The sequence below is a fragment of the Aspergillus vadensis genome, assembly GCF_003184925.1.
Source record: "Aspergillus vadensis CBS 113365 unplaced genomic scaffold BO88scaffold_2, whole genome shotgun sequence".
Classification (NCBI taxonomy): domain Eukaryota; kingdom Fungi; phylum Ascomycota; class Eurotiomycetes; order Eurotiales; family Aspergillaceae; genus Aspergillus; species Aspergillus vadensis.
In genome coordinates, this window is record NW_020292040.1 from 1745012 (window position 1) to 1768071 (window position 23060).

The window sequence follows — 23060 nt, forward strand, 5'->3', positions numbered from 1 at the left end:
GTATTGCTTCTAACAGTTGAATATTCCACCACTAGCTGCTACTGAGTAGTGAATACGCTCTCTTGGATACTCTGCTCAGAAAAACTACTCTTAATCCATTGTCTTGCTTGGCGAAATCTCGGTATATACCCAGTCTATTCTATACCATGCTGTACTAATATCCTCTGACGAGAACCTTATAATATGTATACCCCCTTTATAAATGTCTCAACCAACAAACACCTCAACAAGAACATCATTACTCCACCCAGCCTTCAAACCCATCTCCTTCCACGCAGTCAGAATATCCACCGCTACCACTCTCCCCTTATCACCACCTTCCTTCCAGACAGTCTTCTTCGGTACAGGCCTCCCCAGAATCATCACCATGAAGTTGTCATCAACACTCCAGTCCGGCAGATCGGAGAAATAGATCCCCAAAACTCCCAAAGCCTTCAGACTAACGTCGAATCGCAGTCGGCCGTTATCTTCAACGTAGATATCAGAGAAGATGGTTGCTGCTGCGCCGGTCATTTTGCCGATTAGGCCTAGGACTGCTACTTTTGTTTCTGGGGAAGTTTTGGAGGCATGTTTCTTGGCCTTCAGGTTGAAGGTGTAGGTTGGGTATGTTGTTAGGATTTCCCAGCCCTTCGGTGGCAGAGTTACCGTGACTAGGGATGACTCCGTATTCGGGACGCGTAAGTCCGAGGCAATCATGCCGCTGGTGTGGGCGCGGATGATGTACTCGCCTTGGGAGTCTTGGTGGATTCCTGGGAAGTCGAGGAGGTGGGTTATGGTGGATTTCTCGGCAGTGGAGATGTTGAAAAGACCGAGGATGCCGCTGCCGGTTCGGGCCCAGCCTGTATATGTACCTACGCGCACTATGTGGCCTTCGTTGTAGTCGTGATAGATGTCCATGGCACGACCGATTAAGCTTGGGCGGAGGATTACGGTTCCGTCGTGTATGGTTTTGGCGGTCATTTGGTCTATCAAGGAGACGTCGTGCTTACCGGGCTCGTCCGTGATGTATACTGGTCCTCCGGAGACGCAACGTGCCGCGGCGTGAAAACCGGCGTACGGGTGGCTTGTCTGGAACATGTCCCAGTCGGGGACGACGTTCAGGTAGCGGGTCAACAGGGCGTTGTGGGCGTTGCAGAAGATGTGCCATGGATGGGATGACTCGATGTTGGGGAAGAAGTCGTCTGAATTTCGGAGAGGGATAGTAGGCTTGGTCGTTGGAAGCTGTGAGTGAAAAATGGCTTGTGGGAACATTGACATGCAGGATATAGCCCTTGAGCTGAAATGTCTCAGCGTGGAGATGGACCATGCGTCCTGGTAAGCGGTAATAAATCTTCTCCGGTCCTCTGGGTCTTTGATCAGATCGAGAAAGAACTGGGCGTCTGCCTTGACAGAGTCAACTCCAATGGAGGCAAGATATCTGTAGAAGTCGTCGTAGAATTTCTGGACATCATCTGGGTCAATTGCCAGCACCGAGCCATTCTCAAACGCATGCGAGATAGCTCCTCCCACAGCAGGCACTTTGATTTCTACTCTTTTCGTCTTGTATATTTTAGCAAGATCACCTTCCGATGAAATGCCTCCCCAATATCCGAGCATTGCATGCCAAACTGCGATGTGTTCGATGTTGGGATGCTTTTGACGAATGGCTTCAATGGTCTGCTTGAAGCCTTTGGGAAAGGCAGCTGGATTTCCTTCAAACTGCCTCCATCCCCTCTTGAATTGTGAGTCGGCCTCGTCCAGCGTTTGCCAGTTATCGTCAATGATCAAATTAGCGATCTGGATTCCATGAGTCTTCAGTGAGTCCAGACCGCGAAGGATCTTCTCTTCTGTCAAGTCCTGACCCAATCCGTTCCAAGTGCAGTAGGTTAAGCCGTCGTACCACTCAGCCATCCACTGTGCCTTGACATCCTTTTCTACCACCACTATATCGTCCGGTGGGGGCGAAACCGGAGCCCGCTTGTGATCAGATGCCTCCTGCTCGGCATAGGGCCTTGCGAGCTTGCGAGCTTCGTATACGATTGCGCTCATTGCAACTTCATAATCCTCCGCAGCTGATGCTAGTATCTGGAATGTAGACGGCTCTGGATTGTCACTGAGAGATTTGACAATTACTTCCCCATTTTCGCCTGATCCAAAAGTGGTCAAGACATTATTCGTCCCAGACAACCCAAGAAGCACAATATGTACTCCGTCAGTCCGCAGAAACGAGCACAATATAGCTTCTTCGGACAATTCGAATTTCCCTTGTCCGTGTCTTGGACCGAGCCATGGAGCCCAGATCCGCACTAGGGAGAAATACCGCAGGATTGATGTAGGAACCCCAAGAGCCAGCTCTTTGTAGCCGGATTCGCCTGCATGAGCTGGTTCGGCTTTTCCCGAAAGATGCCACAAATTTGAACCAGGAGATTCGCTTTTTCTTGGTTCAATGTCGATATCAGCAGACATTCCCTCGAAATATTCTCTGAACTCTGTTGGAGTCGTCGCCAGCGAAGTGGCCTCCGACTTCTGTGAGCCGAATACCAGTATCCCATCACTTGCACCCTGTTGCTGGTTCACCCATTGCCACTCGGCATCTGGATTGATTCGATAGCGAACAGTGAATTGTGCATTCCCAGGACCTGACGGGAGAGCTATTTTCCCTGAGAAGACATTACGGAAGTAACTATATTCTTCCTCGCTGCCGTTCATGAGCGGTGCCACGGTAGACCCGCGACTCTCGAGTGAAGTTGCGGTCCACTCAGCACTAGAGATGTTGTGCCATATTTGGATATCCCAGGGCTGCACGGGGAATGAGGTGCTTGATTCTAGCACCACGGTGAAATTGATCTATCGGAATCAGCTATCATTCGGCAGTGTCATGGAAGACGGGAGTTATTATCTACCGTATCAGGTTCCGTGGATCCCGAGCTCCTGGACCTCCTTTGGTGACATGTTATTTGACCCAAGGGAGGATAGCACGTTACTCGAGCAAGCAAACTCATTTGTGCTGGACGAATGAATTTTATCTGGGACTTTTTGATGTTCTTGCGATCGGGTCCGTAGATCGGCAAGGTCGATCTATGTCTTGTGTTGGCTTGCATCTGGACTGATTGCGGGGGCTATTGATAAGAATTGGATGTGAAAAAGTAAGGTTCGTCGGAAATACTGGAAGGCTCACGTCAACTTGGATTGACGGATGAAGGAAGCTGGAGTCGTTGCGGTGATGATGATGAAAGAAGTCGAGGCGCAAGATGAGGTGGCGATGCGGGGAGGGGAGACCTTCCTCGTCCTTGATTGGCTTGCAGGATGACCTTGCTGGACTCAACGTTGACAGTCAATGAGTTGTTGATCAGCTTGATTTGAATTTGGGATTCCATGGTAGATAATCAGCCCTTTTTTGCAAGTACCTTTTTGTTGGATTTACTGTCACTGCTAGCACCGTGTCGTTTCTGGACTTGGTATGCAGTGCATTTTGGTTCGCTATATAGTTCTTACACCCATAACGAGAGAATTTTGTTGACATTCATAATACATATGAAAGTGTAATAAATTATATTGGTATTCGTGCAATCATACAATTTACGTCGTATCTAAGAAGCTGCCTCGCCAGTATCATATTTATTCGATCTTGATGGCCAGCTTGCCAAAGTGGTTGCGTCCCCACTATTCATCATGTTAGCATCTAATCATAACATTGCGCGAACAAGCCACTCACCATGTACTCGTAGGCTTCCCGAGTCTGCTCCAGGGTGAAGACCTTCTCATCCACAACCGGGTGGATGTTGTTGGCCTCAATGGCCCGGACCATGTCGTTCATCATAGCCTTGCTACCAACATAGATACCACGGACAGTACAAATGTGGCTCAAGGTATCGAGGACGTTGGGCATGGAGTTGGGGTCAACGCCACCGACGAATCCGATGATGCTGATCACACCCTCGAACTTGATGCACTTGAAACTCTCGTTGAGAGTACCGCTGCCTCCGACCTCGATAATGTGGTCGACACCAACGTTGTCAGGAGTCAGCTTGCGGGCCACATCACCCCAGTTGGGCTCAGTCTTGTAGTTGATGACATGGTCGGCACCCAATTCCTTCAGTTTCTTCGCCTTCTCCTCGGACGAGGTAGTAGCAATGACCCTTGCCCCGGCGGCTTTAGCAAACTAGTGAGGTATCTGCGTCAGCCTTGGTGTGTTCTACAAGCCCTGGGCATGGGACTCTTACCTGCAAAGCGAAAATGCTAACACCTCCGGTTCCCTGTACCAACACAGTCTGACCAGGCTGCAAAGGCTTCAAGCCATACAAAGCATTCCAGCTCGTCAGAGCAGCGCAGGAGAGAGTGCTGGCTTCGAGGTGGTTGAGGTTCTCGGGGCTCTTGACCAGACCGTTCTCGTTGAAGGCACCGTACTGACGGAGGGTACCGTCAATAACACCTCCAAGACCAGAGCTGGCACCGCGGCCATCGATAGGACCATACTGGTGTTGCTGGTTGAACAGAGTGACAACCTTGTCACCCTTCTTGAACTGAGTCACCTTGGAGCCAGTCTCGACAACCTCACCGGCACCATCGGAGCCAGGAACAACCGGAAAGTTGAGCGCAAAGGGATATTGGCCCTGCAATAATAACAATTATTTGTCAGGAATTCAGCGTAACAAACGGGAAAACAGCTGGCTGACAGGTGGGGATGAGAAACGCACCTTGGGGATGATCAGGTCACGGAAGTTCAACGACGCAGCGTGGAACTTGACCAAAACCTCGTTCTCACCGACTTTCGGGATAGGGGCCTCGCCAAAGGTGAGGCCATCGAAGTCGTTGTCCTTGTTAAGGACGGTCCACTGCTTCTGAGATGTAGCGCCCATTGTTCTGGTGTGTATTTGTTCTGGAAGGTGAAGGTGCAGCGAGTGACAGGTAACAATAGCAACAGAATGGGATCAAGCCTTGGAATTCACCTTGGTTGGGAGGTTTGTAGCTTTTAAAGAGCTCTTGCTCTTGGTTTATTGACGTAAGTGGGCATGCTCCACTTGAGTGACGGTGGGCTTAATAATAAGGCCACAAGACTTAAATAAGGGAATGAAGGTTTAGAATATGGAGACTTGAGCTGAGCCAGCAAATCAAGGTACGCATCGACAAGGCACGATGATTCTTTTGCTGATAAATCCGTTCTTCTATCATTCTATGCGAGTGGGGCATTGATAGTATGAGTCGTGCCTGAAGCCTCCAAAATCTAGTATGCTGGAGCTCAATTCGTAACGCCTTCGTTCTTCCATGCTGATGTATTATTGACAACCTAAAATCAGGCAATCTGTTATCATTATTCAGCAAATTGTACTATCAATAGCAGCAATTGAGCAAAAGGCTCTGACTTCCCTCGCATAGGGAAGATGGTGGAAGATAGATGAAGCTGGGCGAGGTGGACCATGGGCCCCGCCAGAGAAAGAGCAGACTTTTCCTGTTTAGTGTCGGTCTTCTCCCTTTTGGCTTCCCGTTACCTTATCGGGATTATCTCGGGGACTGCAATTTGGCCAACTTATGTACTAGTAAATCAGTAATATATATGTTTGTATAAGTCAAATGCAAAGTATCACTACTTTTCTGAAGAGAATATGTTGCATGAGAAAGCCGTCTTTAATCTATGCACTACTCTAGTATTCGGTGAGTGGCGCGGGGCACGTGGGCGTTGGAGGGACAACCGCTTCCCCGGGTTCGAAGGCCGAGGACCTTGGTTTTTCAAACGCCGAAAAAACCGGCCCGCAAGCCATTGACAGAATAGTTGTAACGTGTTGACAATAATCATGATAAGCTGCCCCTTGGCAGTCATCTATACCGGGCACGGGGTGTTTATGCGCATTGTGACCCGAATTCAAGACCATCAGCCCGCACAAGCAGTACGCGGATAAGCCGAGGGAACTCCGCGCATTTCTGGGCGCTTTACATCGCGATCGTTAATTCTCCGACACCCCGTAAACCAGCTTTACCTCCGTTAATTCAGACTCCAGTTACAATCCGGGTATTTTCTCTCGCTCTAATAGCATTTAACAGCACATAGTTTGCCATTATCCGGTTCCAGTCTCTTTCCGGGGTCATTTCGGTCACCATCGTTGAGGAACAAGTGACGTAGGCTTCGAGATTGCCGGAATATAACTACTTTGTAATAAGCTCCGCAGCATCGCCATCCTGGTGCGAAGTCGCCAGAAGCTTCTCCTTACGATGGTGTTGGAATTCCTTTCTATAATCAATCATATAGAGGGCTGCCCTCCTGTCACAGACTATCAGTGATCATACAGAGCCCAATGGTCAACCGGTCTATTGTAGTAGTAGTCCAAACCACATGTGTGTCCTAAAATGATTGACAAATTACTCTACTTCTTATTACTGCATTGCTGCGGTTGCGGCATGAGTATTGGAATTCTCTCCTCGTTAGATAGTATAGATCAGGCTGTCCAGCCATTTATCGGGCGAAATCAAGCGGGATCTAAAACATCGCGCAATCACCCAGCAGGATGAGTTGACAACAGAAACGGCTAAATTGCACCATCCATCACTCAACCAGTGAGTTCCATGAGCTCGGTGCTTAACATGATTTGATATCGCATTGCGCGGACGGGATCGACGGTTGAATGAGGGGTAATCTGCTATCCCCTCACTCCTGACCATGGCGCTCTCTTTTCCCCTTGAACTTTAAGCTCGTGATTTCTATTCACTTACACAAACATCACACACTCTCAAACAATACAATCTTTCCTATAACAACATGTCTTTGGGACGTACCTTCAAGCTAAACTCGGGATACGAGATCCCCGCTGTCGGTTTAGGGACATGGGTATGCGAAGCATTCGCAAAATCAACTCATCGCAAACTGACAGTCCCAGTTGTCCAAACCCCACGAGGTAGAGAACGCAGTCGAGGCAGCTCTGCGCTCTGGATATCGTCACATCGATGCCGCCGCCATCTATCAGAACGAAACAGAAGTCGGAGACGGGTGGAAGAAATCAGGAGTGCCGCGCGAGGAAATCTTTGTCTGTACCCATGTCGCATTCCCTATTGTCGTGTGCAATCTACTGACACCCTCCTTTCATGACCTTTTAGATCACCAGCAAGCTATGGAATACCCACCATCACCCCGAAAATGTAGAAGAGGCCGTCAATAAGACCCTCAAGGATCTCCAGACCGACTATCTCGATCTGTACTTGGTGCGTCGGTATCTATACTCCATCCCCGAATCCTACTAACAAACCCAGATCCACTGGCCCGTGGCATTTATCCACCAGAACTCTTTCCAGCCTCCCCTAGACCCAGTGACGAAGCGCTTCCAGCTGGCAGACGTTCCGATCTCTGAAACCTGGAAAGCCATGGAGGACCTAGTCCGAAAGGGCAAGGTTCGCAGTATCGGTGTGAGCAACTTCACCGTCGAGAAGGTAGAGGAGCTGCTCAAGACCGCGACTATCCCGCCTGCTGCGAACCAAATCGAGGCCCACCCGTACCTACTCCAGCCCAAGCTCACTGAGTACCTGAAGGAGAAGGTAAGCACCGTTTCCATAACTGCTGAAGTGATGGCTTTGCTGACAGAGATAAACTAGAACATCCTTCCTGTCGCATACAGCCCTCTGGGGAACAACATCTACGAGCTACCTCGGTAGGTATCAACGATACAATATCTTTGTCCCTTGCTAATCCATCTGCAGTGTCATCGATGACCCTCAGGTTCAAGAAATCGCGAAGAAGCTGGAAAAGGAGCCGGCTCAGTTGTTGATCTCATGGGCTGTTCAGCGCGGTACAGCCGTCTTGCCAAAGAGTGTTACCCCATCCCGGATTGAGAGTAACTTCCAAGGTAGTTCTTGTATACTCCCTTCTGTGCCGCGATTTATTAACGATAGTAGACTTCATCATCCCCGATGCCGAATTCGAGGCCCTGAACAAGCTCGATCGCAACACGCGCTACAACTACCCCTTCCGTTGGGGAATTGACATTTTCGGGGAACTGGGGCCTGAAGAGGCTGAGAGGCGGGCTGAGGAGTTTGCGGCGAAGTTGAGAGCTGAGGAAGCTTAAATTTTTGTATCCTACCATGTAGTACAACTGCTCAGATTTGTCCGCCACCATCTCAATATATACATACAGCTTGCAGAAAGTATCATGAACACGACAATGACAAGGGAAATGCAAAACAAAACGTAGACAGTGCTATCAAAGCCTAAAAAAGCTCTATAGAGAACTAGAAAAAGCAACATACCCCCACCATGCACAACACACCCATGCATGCATGCATGTACAACAGTCCATCCCGGCACAACGCCCTGCCATGGGAAACGGATAACGGAAATCCCGCACATCAGCCAATCACCTCCGCCAGACGACACATCAATTCTTCAACACCCAGCGAAGCATTGATACCAAGACACACCTCCCTTAGAATTCTAAACAAAGTGAAACACGAAATACTTATATATCAAAAACGCACATAAAGCGAGCGCGAAAATGTCATCATCCGTTCAAGCAGGCCGAGTAACCAAGAAGAACATCACTACTACCGCGCGGCGGAGACGCGTACAACACCCGAAGAAGACACGAGCTAGTACTACGTTCCAACCACATGATCATGAGTATGAGCGCAATGGGATTCAATGTATGTCAAATAAAATATTATAGAACATCCTATTATATAAGAAAATTATAATTCTAACCACGTCGCAGACAACCCATCCCCATCACTCCCGCTCGTCGAGCGCACCAACCAACTCAGCATCCAAGAATTCACCTCAAAATACATCACCCCAGATTTTCTGACATACACCTACAAACCCGAACCCCCATCGTCATCTGGCGAGCAGAGGTATAAATTATCCATCCACTCCGCAGCCAGCATCCCCACCAATGACCTAAATGCATGCTTCGATCTCATTGAGGAGACATCCTCCGAGGCATACAGGAATTCCTCGACGGGGTGGTCTCCCAGTAAGAAGAAGAAGGAGATGAAGCTTCCAGATATGAAGTATTTGGTTGTTCGTCGGGAGAAGGATTCACTATCATCATCGACCGATGGTGGTGAAAGGGAGGGGGAGAACGCAGTGGTCGGATTCATGTCATTTATGATTACGTACGAAGATGGGAAAGAGGTGGTGTATCTCTACGAGATCCATTTGTCGGCTGAGGTGCAGAAGCAAGGGCTTGGGAAGCGGTTACTGCTTGTGCTGATGGAGATAGGGAGACGGGTTTGTGTGGAGAAGGCGATGTTGACGGTGTTTACGTCGAATGGGGTGGCTCAGAGGCTTTATGAGGCTATTGGGTTTGGTACGGATGAGTATAGTCCTCGACCGAGGAGGTTGAGGAATGGGATGGTTAAGGAGCCGGATTATAGGATTATGTCTGTTAGGTTGGATGGGGGGCAGTATGTATGATCTATTGACATTTATTCTTTGGATGGATGCTATGGTGTGGGTATGCAGATTAAAGTACAGTGAAACTTAAACTTAAATTTGTCGCACTTCTTTGCCGCGCAACTCTGGGTTGTCGTGTTCCCATTCGTCGCGGAGGGCTGCGAAGATGGTGTCGGCTAGTAATATTGATAGACCGAGACTCCATACCAGAGTGATGGCGTAGAAGAAGTTGGCGTTGCCGGAGCCGGCGTATATCCAGAGATGGTAGAATGCGGGTCCTAGGAGAGTGGCGTAGAGAAGGGCGGAGATTGCGAAAAAGGTGTATCGCATCACTAAATAGCATTAGCACATGTCAATAAATGCACTAGGGGGTCTGCTTACGAGGGAAGAGGTGGCGGTAGAGTGGGAGCAGAGCGAAGTATAATGATGCGTCGGATATGCTGGGATACGGTTTGAAAATGGCAAAGATGCCCAAAAGGGACGTCAGCACAAACAAAGGCTGCCGGCGCAGTCGCACAGTGAGGCCGCCCATGTACGCAGCCAAGTGAAGCCAGAACACCCCAAGGAAGAACTCTCGGAAAGAGTCGAAGATTTCGATGAAGAAGTACCACCATAGGCCAACGTTGGGGGTCAGGTCAGGCACGAGCAACTGGAAGCCATATGTCGCGGAGATGAAAGTGTAAAAGTCGCCAATCAACAAGGTAGATATGCCAAGCAGTCCCAGAATGCATGCAAGGAAGACGGCGAAGTGTTGTAGAGCGAACGGTAGGGTACCGGAAGAAACCTTAGTCTTCTGGACTCGCTGGTCGTAGCATAGAAGAACGAGCGGGGTGAAGAGAAGCGCTGGATATATCGACAGGTACGATGAAAGCCCCAGAGACAGCATTGCATTCAGACTGTTTCCGGTGACAGCGCTCGAAAAGGCGTATAGTATTCCAGTCGTAGTAAACACCCCGGTCGACCGGCCCAAGCAGGTAGCGATGGTGAAGGGATTGAACAGGAACCTGACAAGGTCAGCACCAAGCGACACGATGTATTGATATCCGCCATTTACCATGCCGCGATAGACACTCCATCCCATCTGATATGCTTTCGCAATGCCGAATAGAATCTCCCCGATACCGCCTGTCCAGAATCCGAGATTGTAACCAGGGCATTTGCGTTCACCAGGTCTATCATGGAATAGAATAACGCAGTAGGAAGAGGATGGGATTGCGCGTTCGGTAGGAGGGAAAATAGAGGAAGAAGTAGCGGTGCCTGTGCTCTGTTAGGAGGGTTCAGTCGAATGTATACTCGTCGGTTATACCTGGTGGAAGACGCCTCCGTCATAGGGGGAAACATTGCGCATGTACAGGAAAAGACCTTCTTGAACTATAAGAGCGAGTGTTAGCTTCCAGTAACCTCAAGACTGCTACCTCTGACTTACGTCTCTTGAAGCTGGTCACCGGTGTTGATACCTCGACTCTACCCGTCAACAAGTCGGGGAGTGAGGGGAATAGTACTGAGAGAAGAAGTCGCAGGGCCAGAGCACCACCGAAAACGGCGGCTTTCCTATGATCTACCCCCATACTGACTTCAAATGAGCTGATCACTCAGCGCATGCCCGTATTGATCAAGAGACGGCCTATGCAACGGCCGTGAAATGATTGGGGGAGTTGGAGGCCGCGGATCTCCAGCTGTCCGGTTGGCTTCACGTGCCAAGACTCCGCGCATTTCCCTTTTCCGCCGTGCACGGACCACTCCGAGCTGCTGATCCAGAAAAGTAAAAGAAAAAAAAACTTATCGAGATTTTTCTGGTTATCGGGATTTTCTCCAATCTTCAACCCGCAACACTTGCACCAGAACAGTCGCAAACATGGCTAAGATTAAGAAGAAGGGTATCTACACTCCTAATTTTCATGCGACAATCTCATGCTAACAATCTCTTTTTTTCAGGAACCTCTGGCCAGGCCAAAAACTACATTACCAGAACCCAGGCCGTGCGCAAACTTCAGATTTCCCTCCCGGATTTCCGTCGACTATGTATCTTCAAGGGTATGCATATTCTTTTTATGGATTGAGGGCTTAAGTCATATACAAGGTGCTGATTCGTTCTTTCTCGCCAAACAGGAATTTACCCCCGTGAGCCCCGGAACAAGAAGAAGGCCTCCAAGACTTCCACTCCCAACACCACTTTCTACTACACGAAAGATATTCAGTTCCTCCTCCATGAGCCCCTCCTGAGGAAGTTCCGTGACCAAAAGGCGCTTGCGAAGAAGATTGCCCGCTCCCTTGGACGTGGTGAAGTCTCTGATGCGTCCCGTTTGGAGAAGAACCATGCGCCGAAGCTCACCTTGGACCATATCATCAAGGAGCGCTACCCGACATTCATTGACGCTCTGAGAGATCTCGACGATGCCTTGTCTCTGCTGTTCCTCTTTGCCAACCTCCCCTCTTCTCCCCATGTCCCAGCCAAGACCATCGCTCTCTGCCAGCGGGTTACCCACGAGTTCCAGCACTACCTGATCACCACGAACTCTCTGCGCAAATCTTTCCTGTCGATCAAGGGTATCTACTACCAGGCGACTATCCAGGGACAGGACATCATGTGGCTTGTGCCCTACCGCTTTGTGCAGCGTGTCAATGGCGACGTCGACTACCGTATCATGGCCACTTTCGTCGACTTCTACACGACTTTGCTCGGATTCGTCAACTACCGTCTTTACTCGACTCTTGGTCTTCGCTATCCCCCCAAGTTCGACAAGAGGAGCGATGAGAATGGTGCTGAGTTGGCGGCCTTCACTCTGGAGGGTCGCACCGTCGGCGAAGCCCCCAAGGCTCTCGAAGCCAACAAGCAGGCGAGCAAGCCTTCCAACCAGGAAGTCTCCAAGGAAGTTCAGGCCAAGGTCGACAAGGTCATCAAGACTGCAGGCTTGGATCAGACCAGAGACGAGCAGGTTACCGAGACAACCGAAGAAGCTTCCGAGGCTATCGACAAGTTCGAGCCTACTGCCCCCGAGGCCGACACTCTTCCCCAGCCCGACTTGAGCGGAGATGAGGCTGGTTCTCTGTTCGCACCTTTCGTTTTCTACGTTTCCCGTGAGGCCCCCAAGGCGCCCCTGGAGTTCATCCTTCGCTCCTTCGGCTGCACCAGGATTGGATGGGACGCTGTCCTCGGTGACGGAGCTTTCACCCACGATGAGACGGATACTCGCATCACCCACCAGATTGTCGATCGCCCTTCTTTGCCTGAGTCTTCGCTGCCCGCTATCCCTGCTGCTTCGACAGACGGTGCTGCTCAGAAGGTCAGACCGGGAACCCGCATTCCCGGCAGAACCTATGTCCAGCCCCAATGGGTGTGGGACTGCATCAACGAGGGCAAGCTCCTTCGTGCTGATCTGTACGCCCCGGGTGCCACTCTTCCCCCTCACCTGAGCCCGTGGGTCAAGCCTTCCAAGGGTGGCTATGACCCCCGCGCCAGCTTGGCCGAGCAGGAGGAGGAAGGTGAGGCAGAGCTGGACGAAGACAGCGACGAAGAGATGGAGGAGGCCACTGATGAGAAGAAGGCCGAGACCAAGGAAGAGGAGTCCGAGGCTGAAAGCGAGGAAGAGTCCGATATCAACGGTGGCATGGATGTCGCTGAGACTGATGAGGACGAGAGCGAGAGCGAGGAAGAGGACGAGGACTTCGGCGGCTTCGAGGACAACGAGGCCGCCTCCGAGTCTGAGGATGAAGAGGAGGCCGCCCGGACACAGCACCAGAAGGAGCTGGAGGCTGAAGCTGCTGGCCTTCCTTTCTCGTCTGGTGGTGGTGCTGGCGAAGCAGCCAAGAAGAAGTCCGCTCAGGCCAAGAAGATCGCCTCCAAGAAGCGCAAGGAGGAGGAAGAGCTGGAGAGACAGAAGATGATGATGAGCCGGAAGAAGCGCAAGCTCCTCGAGAAGATGATGTACTCGAACAAGCAGAAGTCCGAAGAGGCTGCCAAGCTGCGGTCTAAGCGGAGAAAGCTCGAGAAGGAGGGCCAGAAATGAAGTTAGGCACATAAAAGTTGGCTTTTCTGTGACAATAGAATGATATCCTGCTGGGATTTGGAAGCATTCCTATATTGGCGTCTTGATTCTTTGTATTTATCATAGCATTCAGTTAGAGTGTTGTCTAATAAGTATACACGTCTACCGTCTGACCAAAATTGTCTTTTGTCTGATCCCTGCTGGTTATAGTATTACGAAGAGCCATGTATAGGTCCAATATGAGTTTACTCTTCGGGAGTTTAGATAGGAATTGAATTGGAGTTATGTATGGGCTCCAAGGAACTACAGCAGCTGTACATTGGACTTCGTGTTGATAGATTAGTGATAGTTGCCATTTCGGCTGAGCCGCCGGGCGTTAATGAATTGTGTGTGTGTGTGTGTGTGTGTCTGTGTCTGTGTGTGTTCAGCATTTGCCCAGGCGGACATGTCTTTTCGCCGCCCTCCGGTCGGTCTTGGTCAGTCATTGTTCCCTTGGGCTAACTATAACTAGTTTACTATCGTCTCTGCCTTCTTCCGAAATTCACCCGCGAATTTCTGGTCTGCCCCGTATTCTACTTTCCTCCTTAGCCCAAAGGAGTCTTTCACAGTATGACGTCCGAGTCATCATTCAGCAGCTCTTCAGAACACACGGGGGATCCTATATCCTGTGAAGAGAATGACAATGAAATGGACGAACGAAAATTTCTTAAGAATTGGACATATTGCATCCGTTCGGATTTTGCTTCATTGTCTGGTGTGCCGGCCACTTGGGAGAACGGCCATCCAAAACACTGGGGTCAGGAAGAAGCGAAGATCTTTCTCGACGGGGAGGCGACCACCCCTGCCATAAGTCCAGATAATCAGATAGTTGCAATAGGAATTGCAAATCAAATTCACTTATTCCGTGTGAACACCAAGGAGCGAGTCGATGTGTTACATGGACATCCTGGGGAGGTAGTTACTGTCGCCTTTGCACCCAGCCTAGGTAAGGACTCGATCGACAAGCCGGATGCCCCACGTTATTTGTTATCATCACAGAGTGAAGAAGAAGGTGGAGGAAACGGGTACATTATAGTATGGGAGCTTGATCAGTATGGCATGAAAATGCCTTCCTCGAAAGAGGAACAAGAACAACAAATTGCTGCTGCAGACCATCAGAACACCGACTTCATGCACTGTTTCCCCGGCGAATTGGGCTCATTCGGGGGGGCAGTCTTCAGTCCTGATGGTAAAACGATGATATATATTGTCCAAAACGTTACGATTGATGATTATACTGGTGATTGCTGTTACTCCCCCTGTGTCATTCTCTGGGATGTGGATAGCTGATTAATTCGACATCGGCTCCAAGGTCACACAGATATTGTAATATAGATCAGTATCAGTCCAGATAGCTCTCTTGCTGCTTCTATATCGTGGGATGGCACCGCGCGGATCTGGGATATTCTCTCCGGCAAATCCCTTCATATTATTGGACCCTTGGACGGCCAACTTTGGTGCGGTGCCTTCTCCCCAGATTCTAAATATTTGGCTATCAGCCAGGGAGGTCGCGACCTTATTCATATTTACAATATCCCCACGGCACAGCCAGTCTCGTGTATCAAATTACCTACATGGTCGCGCTCCATGGTCTGGAGTCCGGATGGGAGATTTTTGGCTGGTGGGCTTCAGATCGGTGCACTTTGCCTGTGGGACCCTTACACAGGAATAGAGAAACAGAGATGGTCTCTGCATTTCGATGATTTTATGATGCAGGAATACGCAACTATTGGAGGCGTACAGTTTATCGGCGACAAGTTGATCTTCCGGATACTTGAGGGAACGGTTGAGATATATAATCTGGCTACGAATCTCAAGCAGCAGTTTACACGGGGACCAGACGCTAAGATCAGCAGGTGTCCACGCGGGGAAATGGTCTGCTCGAGGGATTCCAAGCTGCTTATTATCCCAGATTCTAACGGAACCTTACGTTTCTGGAGACTATAAGTGATAGACAAGTACGAAAGCCATATGCTGTTTAAAGTTATCCATTTTCGAGAGGTGGGCACCTCAATGTGTAGAATGTTTACATCAATATATCATCGTCCTAGTAGCATGAGGCAATCCTCAAATGCTTTAGAAACATAAAAACTCACGGTCGAATCTAACGTGTAATTTGTTCTCAATGTATCGGCTTTGATGGATATATTCATGCGCATACACGAGGCCATGGTTCTTTCGAAGTGGATCCCCATCAGACTGTCTGTTGTCTTGTAATTCTGTTGTTTTAGTTGTTCGCATCATATCCTTCGATAGGATTACCGAGACCATTTATCTTCAAGTACGTAACCAAGGATGAACGATATACGGACTGAAAGTCACTCTCTTTCCGACGTATATATTTTCACTATTATGGTATTAGCCTGCTGCCCTCTGGGCATTGTCATGATGTTGATTTGCCACAACATCTTGGAGCCATCGCACAACTGCAAAATTAGCCCAAAAGCACACTAATCAAATTTTTGTACGCCGGCAATATCTCTAATGTCCATTGCAAGTGCATGATGCCGTTCTGGTCTGGCTAAATTTGTTGTAATATGAGGCTGGTGCAGATCAGGAACCAAGCCGAACCACCGAAAATTAATCCCGAAGTATGTATACCAAGATCAACTTGATTTTCAATCAAAAATAATTAAAAATTAATTATATTATTACAGTTCACGTACTACCACATGCGACTAACCATACTTACGCAGCAATTAAACACATCCTATATTATTTAGACCATTCTCAACTCTTGGCACCATATGATCCAGCGTGTTAGTAAAAAGAAAGCAGTGGACACATCGTGATGCCCAGTAGACATGTATCAAGTCACGTGCATCCGACTTTTTCGTCGTGATCCGCACCATTCAATAAATTTTCCATCAACAATCCCGATTCCTTTTCTTTTAAGTGTACGATTCATATATGATTCTACTGGCTCTATTTATAGTCAAATGCAATAGATTGGCATCTTTAATTCTCCGAAGATAAGCTTGCAGCCACACCGCCAACATTGATGATCATCAACCGAACGACCATCTAGATAGTCGCTATCTAGCCGGATTTGCTGCATATGGGTCTGAACTCAAAGCCTCTATTTTATCGCTCTATGTACCCAAAATCAAGCCACCTACTCTATAAACGCCAACTCTGAGGCATGTCCTCACTCTCCGGCGCGCGCTTTAGCCCGCCGCAGTCAGCTCAACCGTACAGGTCCATCTTCGGAGGTCCGAGCAGCCAAGATGTTGCCGATCTGGTACCCTACCCAGAAACCCAAACAGGGTCAGGAGATAGCCAGCAAGATCTTGATGTGATTATGGAAGAGGAGCCGATCGAGAATGATCACTCGGATGCTACGTACGTTGAGAGCAATGACGATGAACAATCTGGTTCAGATGCGGATAGCTATGCATCAGTTCCTCAGTCACCTGAAAAACCGCGGCGGCAGCGGCAGCAGAAGCAGCCACTTCAAAAAACTACTGAACTTGATTACCAGCGTGATTCAGAGACCCCTCCAGCGCATTCATACCGTCCCAATAGATTCCGCGGGCCTGAGTCTACATGGAGACGATTGACTGCCGAAGAGAGGCAGAACGCTCAAGCTCTGGAAGATATTCGTGCCCGGGATCTAGCTGCTCATTTGTACAATGCTTATGCGCTCCGGGTTCGGGCGCGGGAGATCGCGAGACGGGCAACTGAGACAAATGACCAACTGCTGGATGAGATGGATACATTCGCTCCTCCGAAGCGCTGGACAGCATGGCCTCTACCTTCGGCCGAGGTGCCTAGACCGGATGAGGAAGTACGGAAAAGTCTCGATGATGCTTGGACGCTGAGAATGCAGCCAGATCCTCGACCCAGTGCCGAACTAGAGGAATCGGTTATGGCGTTCATGTTACGCACAGCCAAAGAGAGGTTTATGGCTAGGGAATGGGATTATGACTCGAAGCCATTTACATCACATCGAAGAAAAAGATCAGCATCTCAACACGAGACGCAGGACGAAAGTACCGCATGGGAAAGCGAGCGTGAGGGTGCGGACGGCGCCCCATTACGCCCTACTGTCCAGACAGACGACGATAAATCAAGACGACAACTACGCCCGCTCACTCGGAATATACTCTCGCGGTTTGATGATCTTCTCCTGGGTCTTCATCGTGCCCGTAAGGGCGGAGCGGCGGCGGATGACAGCTCCGCAAGCGACTGGCAGACCGACACTGAGAGTGTGATGTCTGGCTCGTCATCTCGTAAGAGAAAAGTCAATTCTCAAAGAGACAGAAGTCTGTCGAGAGGGAGAAAACGAACCCGACGGTCATCTTTCAAGAGCGGATCGAGCGATGCTCGTTCTCGTAGTACGCATGTATCAAGCGAACCGGAGTCAAGTGTATATAGCTCCTCTCAAGCAACTTCACGACACAGATCACTGTCACAACACTCTTCCCGCTCACGGGGCCGCTCCGTCGGTAGCGATCGTCGACGGTCCGCGAGTCGCATTCGCCTTGGGATACGGGATTGGAGCGAGGTGCTGGGTGTCGCGTCCATGATAGGCTGGCCACCAGCCGTGGTGATGCGAACAGCACAAAGATGCTCGGCCTTGTTTGGCGAAGATATGGCTTTTCAGGTGCTCAAAGAAGGACATATCAAGCAAGATATACAAGACGACGATACCAAGATCTGGAAATACGAAGAAAGCGAATCGGAGCCAGAAGTTGAGACCGATCTTGAGCCCGAATCTGAGGCTGAGGCTGAAATCTCACAACCGTCGCGGTCTCAGAGCAGACGGCCACGTTCACGTGCCGCTTCCATCAAGGGAGGCTCAACATCGCGAGCCAATAGTACGGCGCCTGAAGACGCCGGGGATGGGTCTCGACCGAAAGGAAAAGGGGAGCATCGCAAGCAGGACTTGATATGTCCTATCCGGGCGTGCTCCAGGCATGACAAGGGCTTCTCGCGGACATGGAATCTCAATCTGCACATGAAGCGCATGCATCCGAATTACCGTTCCAAAAGCGAAGGCAGGTCCTCTACAGGCACGCGTGGTGAAGATGACATTGATAATGAGTGATATCTTATTAATCTAATACTTTGTGGCCAACTGCCCAATGTGTATATTTTTCGAAAGAAATGACTCTCAATCGGTGCTGTATAGATCGATGATGCGCATTGTATATGTCGTAATATACTGGTGTTACAGTTACAGGTACCGGAAGTCGAGTGTTCTCCTATTGGTGTAATCCCCGGAGCTTCCAAGTCGGCATCTCATGATTGGCCACTATCACCGAGGCCAGGGATAGCATATCGATATGGTATTCCAATTACGCAGATGTAATATATCGAGATACAGGCGCAACAGAAGCCAGCTATGGCCTCAAATGCCTTCAATTTAGCCTTGATACTTTGCAGAACTCAAGGCTAATTACCATACAGTACTCCGAGCCCCCTGAACCTGCCAGCAACCCTGCACTGTTGTGGCGGCGCAACCGAAAGCTCCGAATGACGTCTACCCACGTGACCGGCAGCTCCCCCGCTTGAAGGCCGCCGGTAAGATTCACGGCGCATTGCCTTTGCCAGAATCCACTGCTAGTTCCGAGAATAAATAGCTGGTCTTGTCCGGAATTGATCGGAAACTCCTCTAGATCTCTATTCAATAGCTGGCTGCAGAAAGTGGTGGTACACCGACCCAAAAACACGACACCCTCCCAAACAAACCGAGGTCTCCCCGCACCGAACTTCGGAACGAAGAGCGAGAGAGCAGCTGGACATCTGCTCGTCCACACGACCCACTGGGTGTGATTGCGATTTATTTTCAGTGCTTCAGTCATGGAGAGATTTATTCGTCCAGTTTCCCGGCAACTCTTGAGACCGCGCCTTCGTTATCCCTTTGCCATTCCTGCTCCTATCCACACTAAACGCCTAGTTTCCACCATGGGTTACAACGTTCCTCAGGTTCGTGCTTGTACAATTCGTCTCTCATCTACGAGAACCAATTGCTGATTGAGCGGTCATAATGTAGCTCAAAGATCAATCCCTCTTCATTCAAAAGGCATACGTCAATGGCGAGTGGGTAGACGCTCAATCCGGACAGACATTTGAAGTCCACGGTAGGCCATATACCTTTCACCATCAACAAGCCCAACGACCATCTATACTCATCACAGAACCACTTCTACAGACCCTGCCTCCGGAAAGCTCATCGGAACATGTCCCGAATTCTCCGCCGCAGACACAGAGAAGGCTATCCAAGCCGCCAAAGAAGCCTTCCCCAAATTCCGCACAACGCTTTCCCGCGAGCGCGCCCGCATGCTGCGCAGATGGTACCAGCTCATGATCGACAATGCCGACGACCTAGCCACCCTGATAACCTGGGAAAATGGAAAGCCGCTCGCCGACGCCAAAGGCGAGGTGAACTACGCGGCCAGCTTCTTCGAATGGTTCAGCGAAGAAGCTCCCCGCATCTACGGTGACACCATCCCCTCCTCCGTGCCCGGAAACCGGGTCATGACCCTGAAGCAGCCCGTCGGTGTCTGCGGTCTCATCACACCCTGGAACTTCCCCGCCGCTATGATCACCAGAAAGATCGGCCCTGCCCTCGCAGCCGGCTGCACCGTCGTCGCGAAGACCCCCGGTGAGACGCCCTTCACGGCTAACGCTCTCGCCGAGCTGGCCCACCGCGCCGGTATCCCCAAGGGTGTCGTCAACATCGTCACCGCATCCCAGAACACCCCCGAGGTCGGCGAAGCCATCACCACCCACCCCGAGGTCCGCAAGGTCTCCTTCACCGGCTCCACCAACGTCGGTAAGCTCCTCATGAAGCAGTCTTCCTCGACCATCAAGAAGGTCTCCTGGGAGCTCGGCGGCAACGCCCCCTTCATCGTCTTCGACGACGTCGAGGACCTTGACGCTGCCGTCGCCGGCGCTGTGGCCTCCAAGTTCCGTAGCTCCGGACAGACCTGCGTGTGCGCGAACCGCATCTACGTGCAGCGCGGCATCTACGATGAATTCGCCAAGCGCTTCGCCGAGAAGGTCAAGGACTTCAAGCTGGGTGCGGGCTTCGAAGAAGGCGTTACCCACGGTCCGGTTATTCACGATCGCGCCGTCAACAAGGTCGACGAACACGTCCGCGACGCTGTGTCCAAGGGCGCAAAGGTCCTGACGGGTGGTCAGAAGGCCGCTCACCTTGGTCCTAACTTTTACGACTTGACCGTCCTCACGGAGATGAACAAGGATATGCTTGTCGCTTCGGAGGAGACTTTCGGTCCCGTGGCGGGTCTTTTCCCCTTCGAGACAGAGAAAGAAGTCGTTGACCTGGCTAACAAGGCTGAGGTCGGTCTGGCGGGATACTTCTTCAGCAGTAATGTCAAGCGCATCTTCCGTGTCGCAGAGGCCCTGGAGGTCGGTATGGTTGGTGTTAACACGGGACTTATTAGTGATGTTGCTTCGCCGTGAGTATACCCTTGCTTGCTTTTCTTATTTGTGGAATGTTGTTGTTGAATGACTCTTGCTGACTGATTTGATTGAATAGATTCGGCGGTGTCAAGCAGAGTGGCTTTGGTCGCGAGGGCAGCAAGTATGGTATTGATGAGTTCTTGGTGGTCAAGAGTGTCACTTTTGGAGGAATTGATCCTCTTCAGTAGGTTACGGGTATGTAAATTGGGATATTAGATTGGTTGGTTGGATTCAATTACTGGGATTGGGTGTTGTTCAAATTATGCTACTTATATATTCATGGAGCCATGACGGAATGTATCATTTCAACTTTCATTCACTCACCAATAGTAGACTTAAGTACTATAAAACACTCTACACATATTATCTCAACGTCTCCTCATCATGTAGTATACCCTTTCCCTCAAAGATAACCACTACATGAAGAGAATGATGATGATGGATCAACCCAACCCCCCACACCTCTCCCCCATCCTATAATTCTCCGCCGTCGAAGTATTCCACCCCCACCAAAACTGCAAATCATGCTTATCATCCTCAGGAACCTCACACTCACTCACATAATTCGGTAAACTTCCCACGAAATCCGCGTACTCGTCCAACGGACACGAATACCCCGGTCCACTCTGACAGTCCTCCAACGGCACCACCGCCTCGTTCAGGACCAGTCGGACGAAGATCCCGCCCGGCGCGAGGGCAGAATCAGTGCAGTTCATGCGCTCGATGGTGAGACGCCCGCCCATCGGGACTATGTCTTGGACGGACCAGGGGGATGGGGGGAAGGGGATACGGGTTTTGTTCAGGGGGGTGGTGGGCGTGGCGATGCCGAGGGCGGTTATTATGGGGGTTATGTTGCTGTCGTGGCAACTGGTTGGATTCATTGTTAGTGGGGGGAGGGTGAAGGTAAGGAGGGAAGGGGGAAATGGGGGGAGGGGGAAAGTACAAGTTGAAGAAGAGAGGGCCGGAGGATGAGGGGCCTTGTTGGAGGAGAGTGAGGGTTGCGTTCAGGTAGAGGGCGCCGAGGGCGCGGGTGTATTTGTTGCCGGGGCTGTTGGTGTCATTGTCATTGTCGTTAGCACTGGATTCTTATGCTGTGGTGTTATGATATGGCTTGGGTGTTTACCCTGAGCAGTAGTAGAAGTTGACGTTCCAGACATGGGCGAAACTGATCCATTCGTCTGTGGTGAAGACGTCGATCCAGGGTGATGAGGAGCGCGTGTTGAGCTCGTAGGCGGTCATTACTGCCCATTGTTAGTGGTGCATCGTTTTGAAAGGTGTAGATGAGATGGGGTATTCACGTATAAGTGAGTATACGTCAGTCCAGTTCAAATTGAGACCCTGATACTGGGCGTTCAGTCTGTCCGCAGCGACATCGAACTGAGGCATATAGTACGGCATGTCGTCGCAGATGCTCTGTGCATCATCGTCCTGTACATGACATGTTGGCGTCAAACTATCTGCGCCCTGGCTGTCAGATTCAGAGATGATATTGAGCGCTGCTTTGGTCGCGTAGCTCTCATTCCCGAGGAACCCCTGTCCGAAGTTCTGCGCTGTGCTGATGATTCGTTGAAAGTCAGACGTGAATAATGGGAGAATGGTCGACTCGTTATAAAGATTTCCATAGCGTTGGCGGTACGCCTTGCCATGGTTGTATGCGTTTGTTAGTCCTGCATAGGGCCCTGTCGAGGTCTCCGCCTCGTAGCAGTCGGATGGGACGAAGTAGGTCCAGTTATTCAGGAATGCTAGGTCGCCGCCACTGTAGTCACCTGCGATGGAGTCGTTGACTTTCTTCAGGGCCTGTTCAATGGAAGTCCCTTCGCCTGATAAGGGATATCGTTCACCGTGTCGTTTGACCATGATAACTTGGTCAACAGAGCATTGTGCTGGAGGGTCCCGACTGATTCCGTAAGATGTGCGGTCCACATAGGGACCACGGACGCCATCATGTTTGAGGAAGTTCTCGCCGTCCAAGGCTTGCTGAGAGATGAGAGAGTCGGAGAAAGTGTACGAGCTGCTCAGCGCAGAGGTTGCTGGGATGGACCATAAACAGATGATTCCTACCCAGAGTCGTGCCATGATTATGACTGGGAGTGCGAGAGTACGGGTGTTGCTTGCAGACTATTACTTCAGAACCCTGCATCAATGTGCCAGCACATTCCAAAGCCTGAGATAGAAGGAGTTGACTTCATCAGGTATGCTGATGCAGGTTGTAAAATGGGGTCTGTCGGCGATTAAATGATCAGGGGAATGCT

The 23060-nt window shown here is 50.3% G+C and overlaps 10 protein-coding genes across 10 annotated transcripts; 6 read left to right on the top strand and 4 right to left on the bottom strand.

The window, feature by feature from the left end:
- Positions 1–89: 89 nt before the first annotated feature.
- BO88DRAFT_380493 (putative raffinose synthase protein Sip1) lies at positions 90–3198 on the bottom strand. Its single transcript, XM_025704531.1, has 2 exons — positions 2883–3198; positions 90–2826 (listed from the first exon to the last, which is right to left on the bottom strand). The coding sequence occupies exons 1-2, from the start codon at positions 3078–3080 to the stop codon at positions 208–210; spliced, it is 2817 nt and encodes a 938-aa protein (XP_025567567.1). The 5' UTR covers positions 3081–3198; the 3' UTR covers positions 90–207.
- A 399-nt stretch (positions 3199–3597) lies between these two features.
- Positions 3598–4838, bottom strand: BO88DRAFT_411166 (zinc-dependent alcohol dehydrogenase family protein; the record flags this gene model as incomplete). Its single annotated transcript, XM_025708029.1, has 4 exons — positions 3598–3642; positions 3695–4141; positions 4203–4592; positions 4677–4838. The coding sequence occupies 4 exons, from the start codon at positions 4836–4838 to the stop codon at positions 3598–3600; spliced, it is 1044 nt and encodes a 347-aa protein (XP_025567568.1).
- Positions 4839–6489: 1651 nt separating this feature from the next.
- Positions 6490–8131, top strand: BO88DRAFT_401350 (aldo/keto reductase). The gene is made up of 7 exons (XM_025705818.1): positions 6490–6799; positions 6849–6995; positions 7066–7170; positions 7219–7500; positions 7558–7613; positions 7663–7808; positions 7858–8131. Exons 1-7 carry the CDS (start codon positions 6731–6733, stop codon positions 8025–8027), a joined length of 975 nt encoding a protein of 324 aa, XP_025567569.1. The 5' UTR covers positions 6490–6730; the 3' UTR covers positions 8028–8131.
- Positions 8132–8334: 203 nt separating this feature from the next.
- BO88DRAFT_104556 (N-terminal L-serine N(alpha)-acetyltransferase NAT4) lies at positions 8335–9545 on the top strand. Its single transcript, XM_025701222.1, has 2 exons — positions 8335–8601; positions 8670–9545. The coding sequence occupies exons 1-2, from the start codon at positions 8454–8456 to the stop codon at positions 9371–9373; spliced, it is 852 nt and encodes a 283-aa protein (XP_025567570.1). The 5' UTR covers positions 8335–8453; the 3' UTR covers positions 9374–9545.
- On the bottom strand, positions 9410–10813 carry BO88DRAFT_104547 (GPI-anchor transamidase subunit GAB1). Its single transcript, XM_025701221.1, has 4 exons — positions 10659–10813; positions 10407–10609; positions 9734–10356; positions 9410–9684 (listed from the first exon to the last, which is right to left on the bottom strand). The coding sequence occupies exons 1-4, from the start codon at positions 10698–10700 to the stop codon at positions 9446–9448; spliced, it is 1107 nt and encodes a 368-aa protein (XP_025567571.1). The 5' UTR covers positions 10701–10813; the 3' UTR covers positions 9410–9445.
- Positions 10814–11205: 392 nt separating this feature from the next.
- On the top strand, positions 11206–13593 carry nop7 (mRNA-binding ribosome synthesis protein NOP7; the record flags this gene model as incomplete). Its single annotated transcript, XM_025704532.1, has 3 exons — positions 11206–11229; positions 11288–11386; positions 11462–13593. Coding segments are annotated over 3 exons (2021 nt in total), but the record flags the coding sequence as incomplete, so codon positions are not given.
- A 33-nt stretch (positions 13594–13626) lies between these two features.
- Positions 13627–15346, top strand: BO88DRAFT_440920 (WD40 repeat domain-containing protein; the record flags this gene model as incomplete). The annotated part of the gene is made up of 4 exons (XM_025709836.1): positions 13627–13728; positions 13927–14655; positions 14713–15252; positions 15274–15346. 4 exons carry the CDS (start codon positions 13627–13629, stop codon positions 15322–15324), a joined length of 1422 nt encoding a protein of 473 aa, XP_025567573.1. The 3' UTR covers positions 15325–15346.
- Positions 15347–16257: 911 nt separating this feature from the next.
- BO88DRAFT_432142 (uncharacterized protein) lies at positions 16258–18491 on the top strand. The gene has a single exon (XM_025709340.1). The coding sequence runs from the start codon at positions 16520–16522 to the stop codon at positions 18425–18427; it is 1908 nt and encodes a 635-aa protein (XP_025567574.1). The 5' UTR covers positions 16258–16519; the 3' UTR covers positions 18428–18491.
- Positions 18492–19052: 561 nt separating this feature from the next.
- Positions 19053–20939, top strand: BO88DRAFT_104602 (NAD-dependent succinate-semialdehyde dehydrogenase). Its single transcript, XM_025701223.1, has 3 exons — positions 19053–19308; positions 19376–19463; positions 19535–20939. The coding sequence occupies exons 1-3, from the start codon at positions 19183–19185 to the stop codon at positions 20806–20808; spliced, it is 1488 nt and encodes a 495-aa protein (XP_025567575.1). The 5' UTR covers positions 19053–19182; the 3' UTR covers positions 20809–20939.
- A 353-nt stretch (positions 20940–21292) lies between these two features.
- Positions 21293–22884, bottom strand: BO88DRAFT_432144 (histidine phosphatase family protein; the record flags this gene model as incomplete). Its single annotated transcript, XM_025709341.1, has 4 exons — positions 21293–21675; positions 21752–21856; positions 21932–22049; positions 22107–22884. Coding segments are annotated over 4 exons (1383 nt in total), but the record flags the coding sequence as incomplete, so codon positions are not given.
- Positions 22885–23060: the final 176 nt, after the last annotated feature.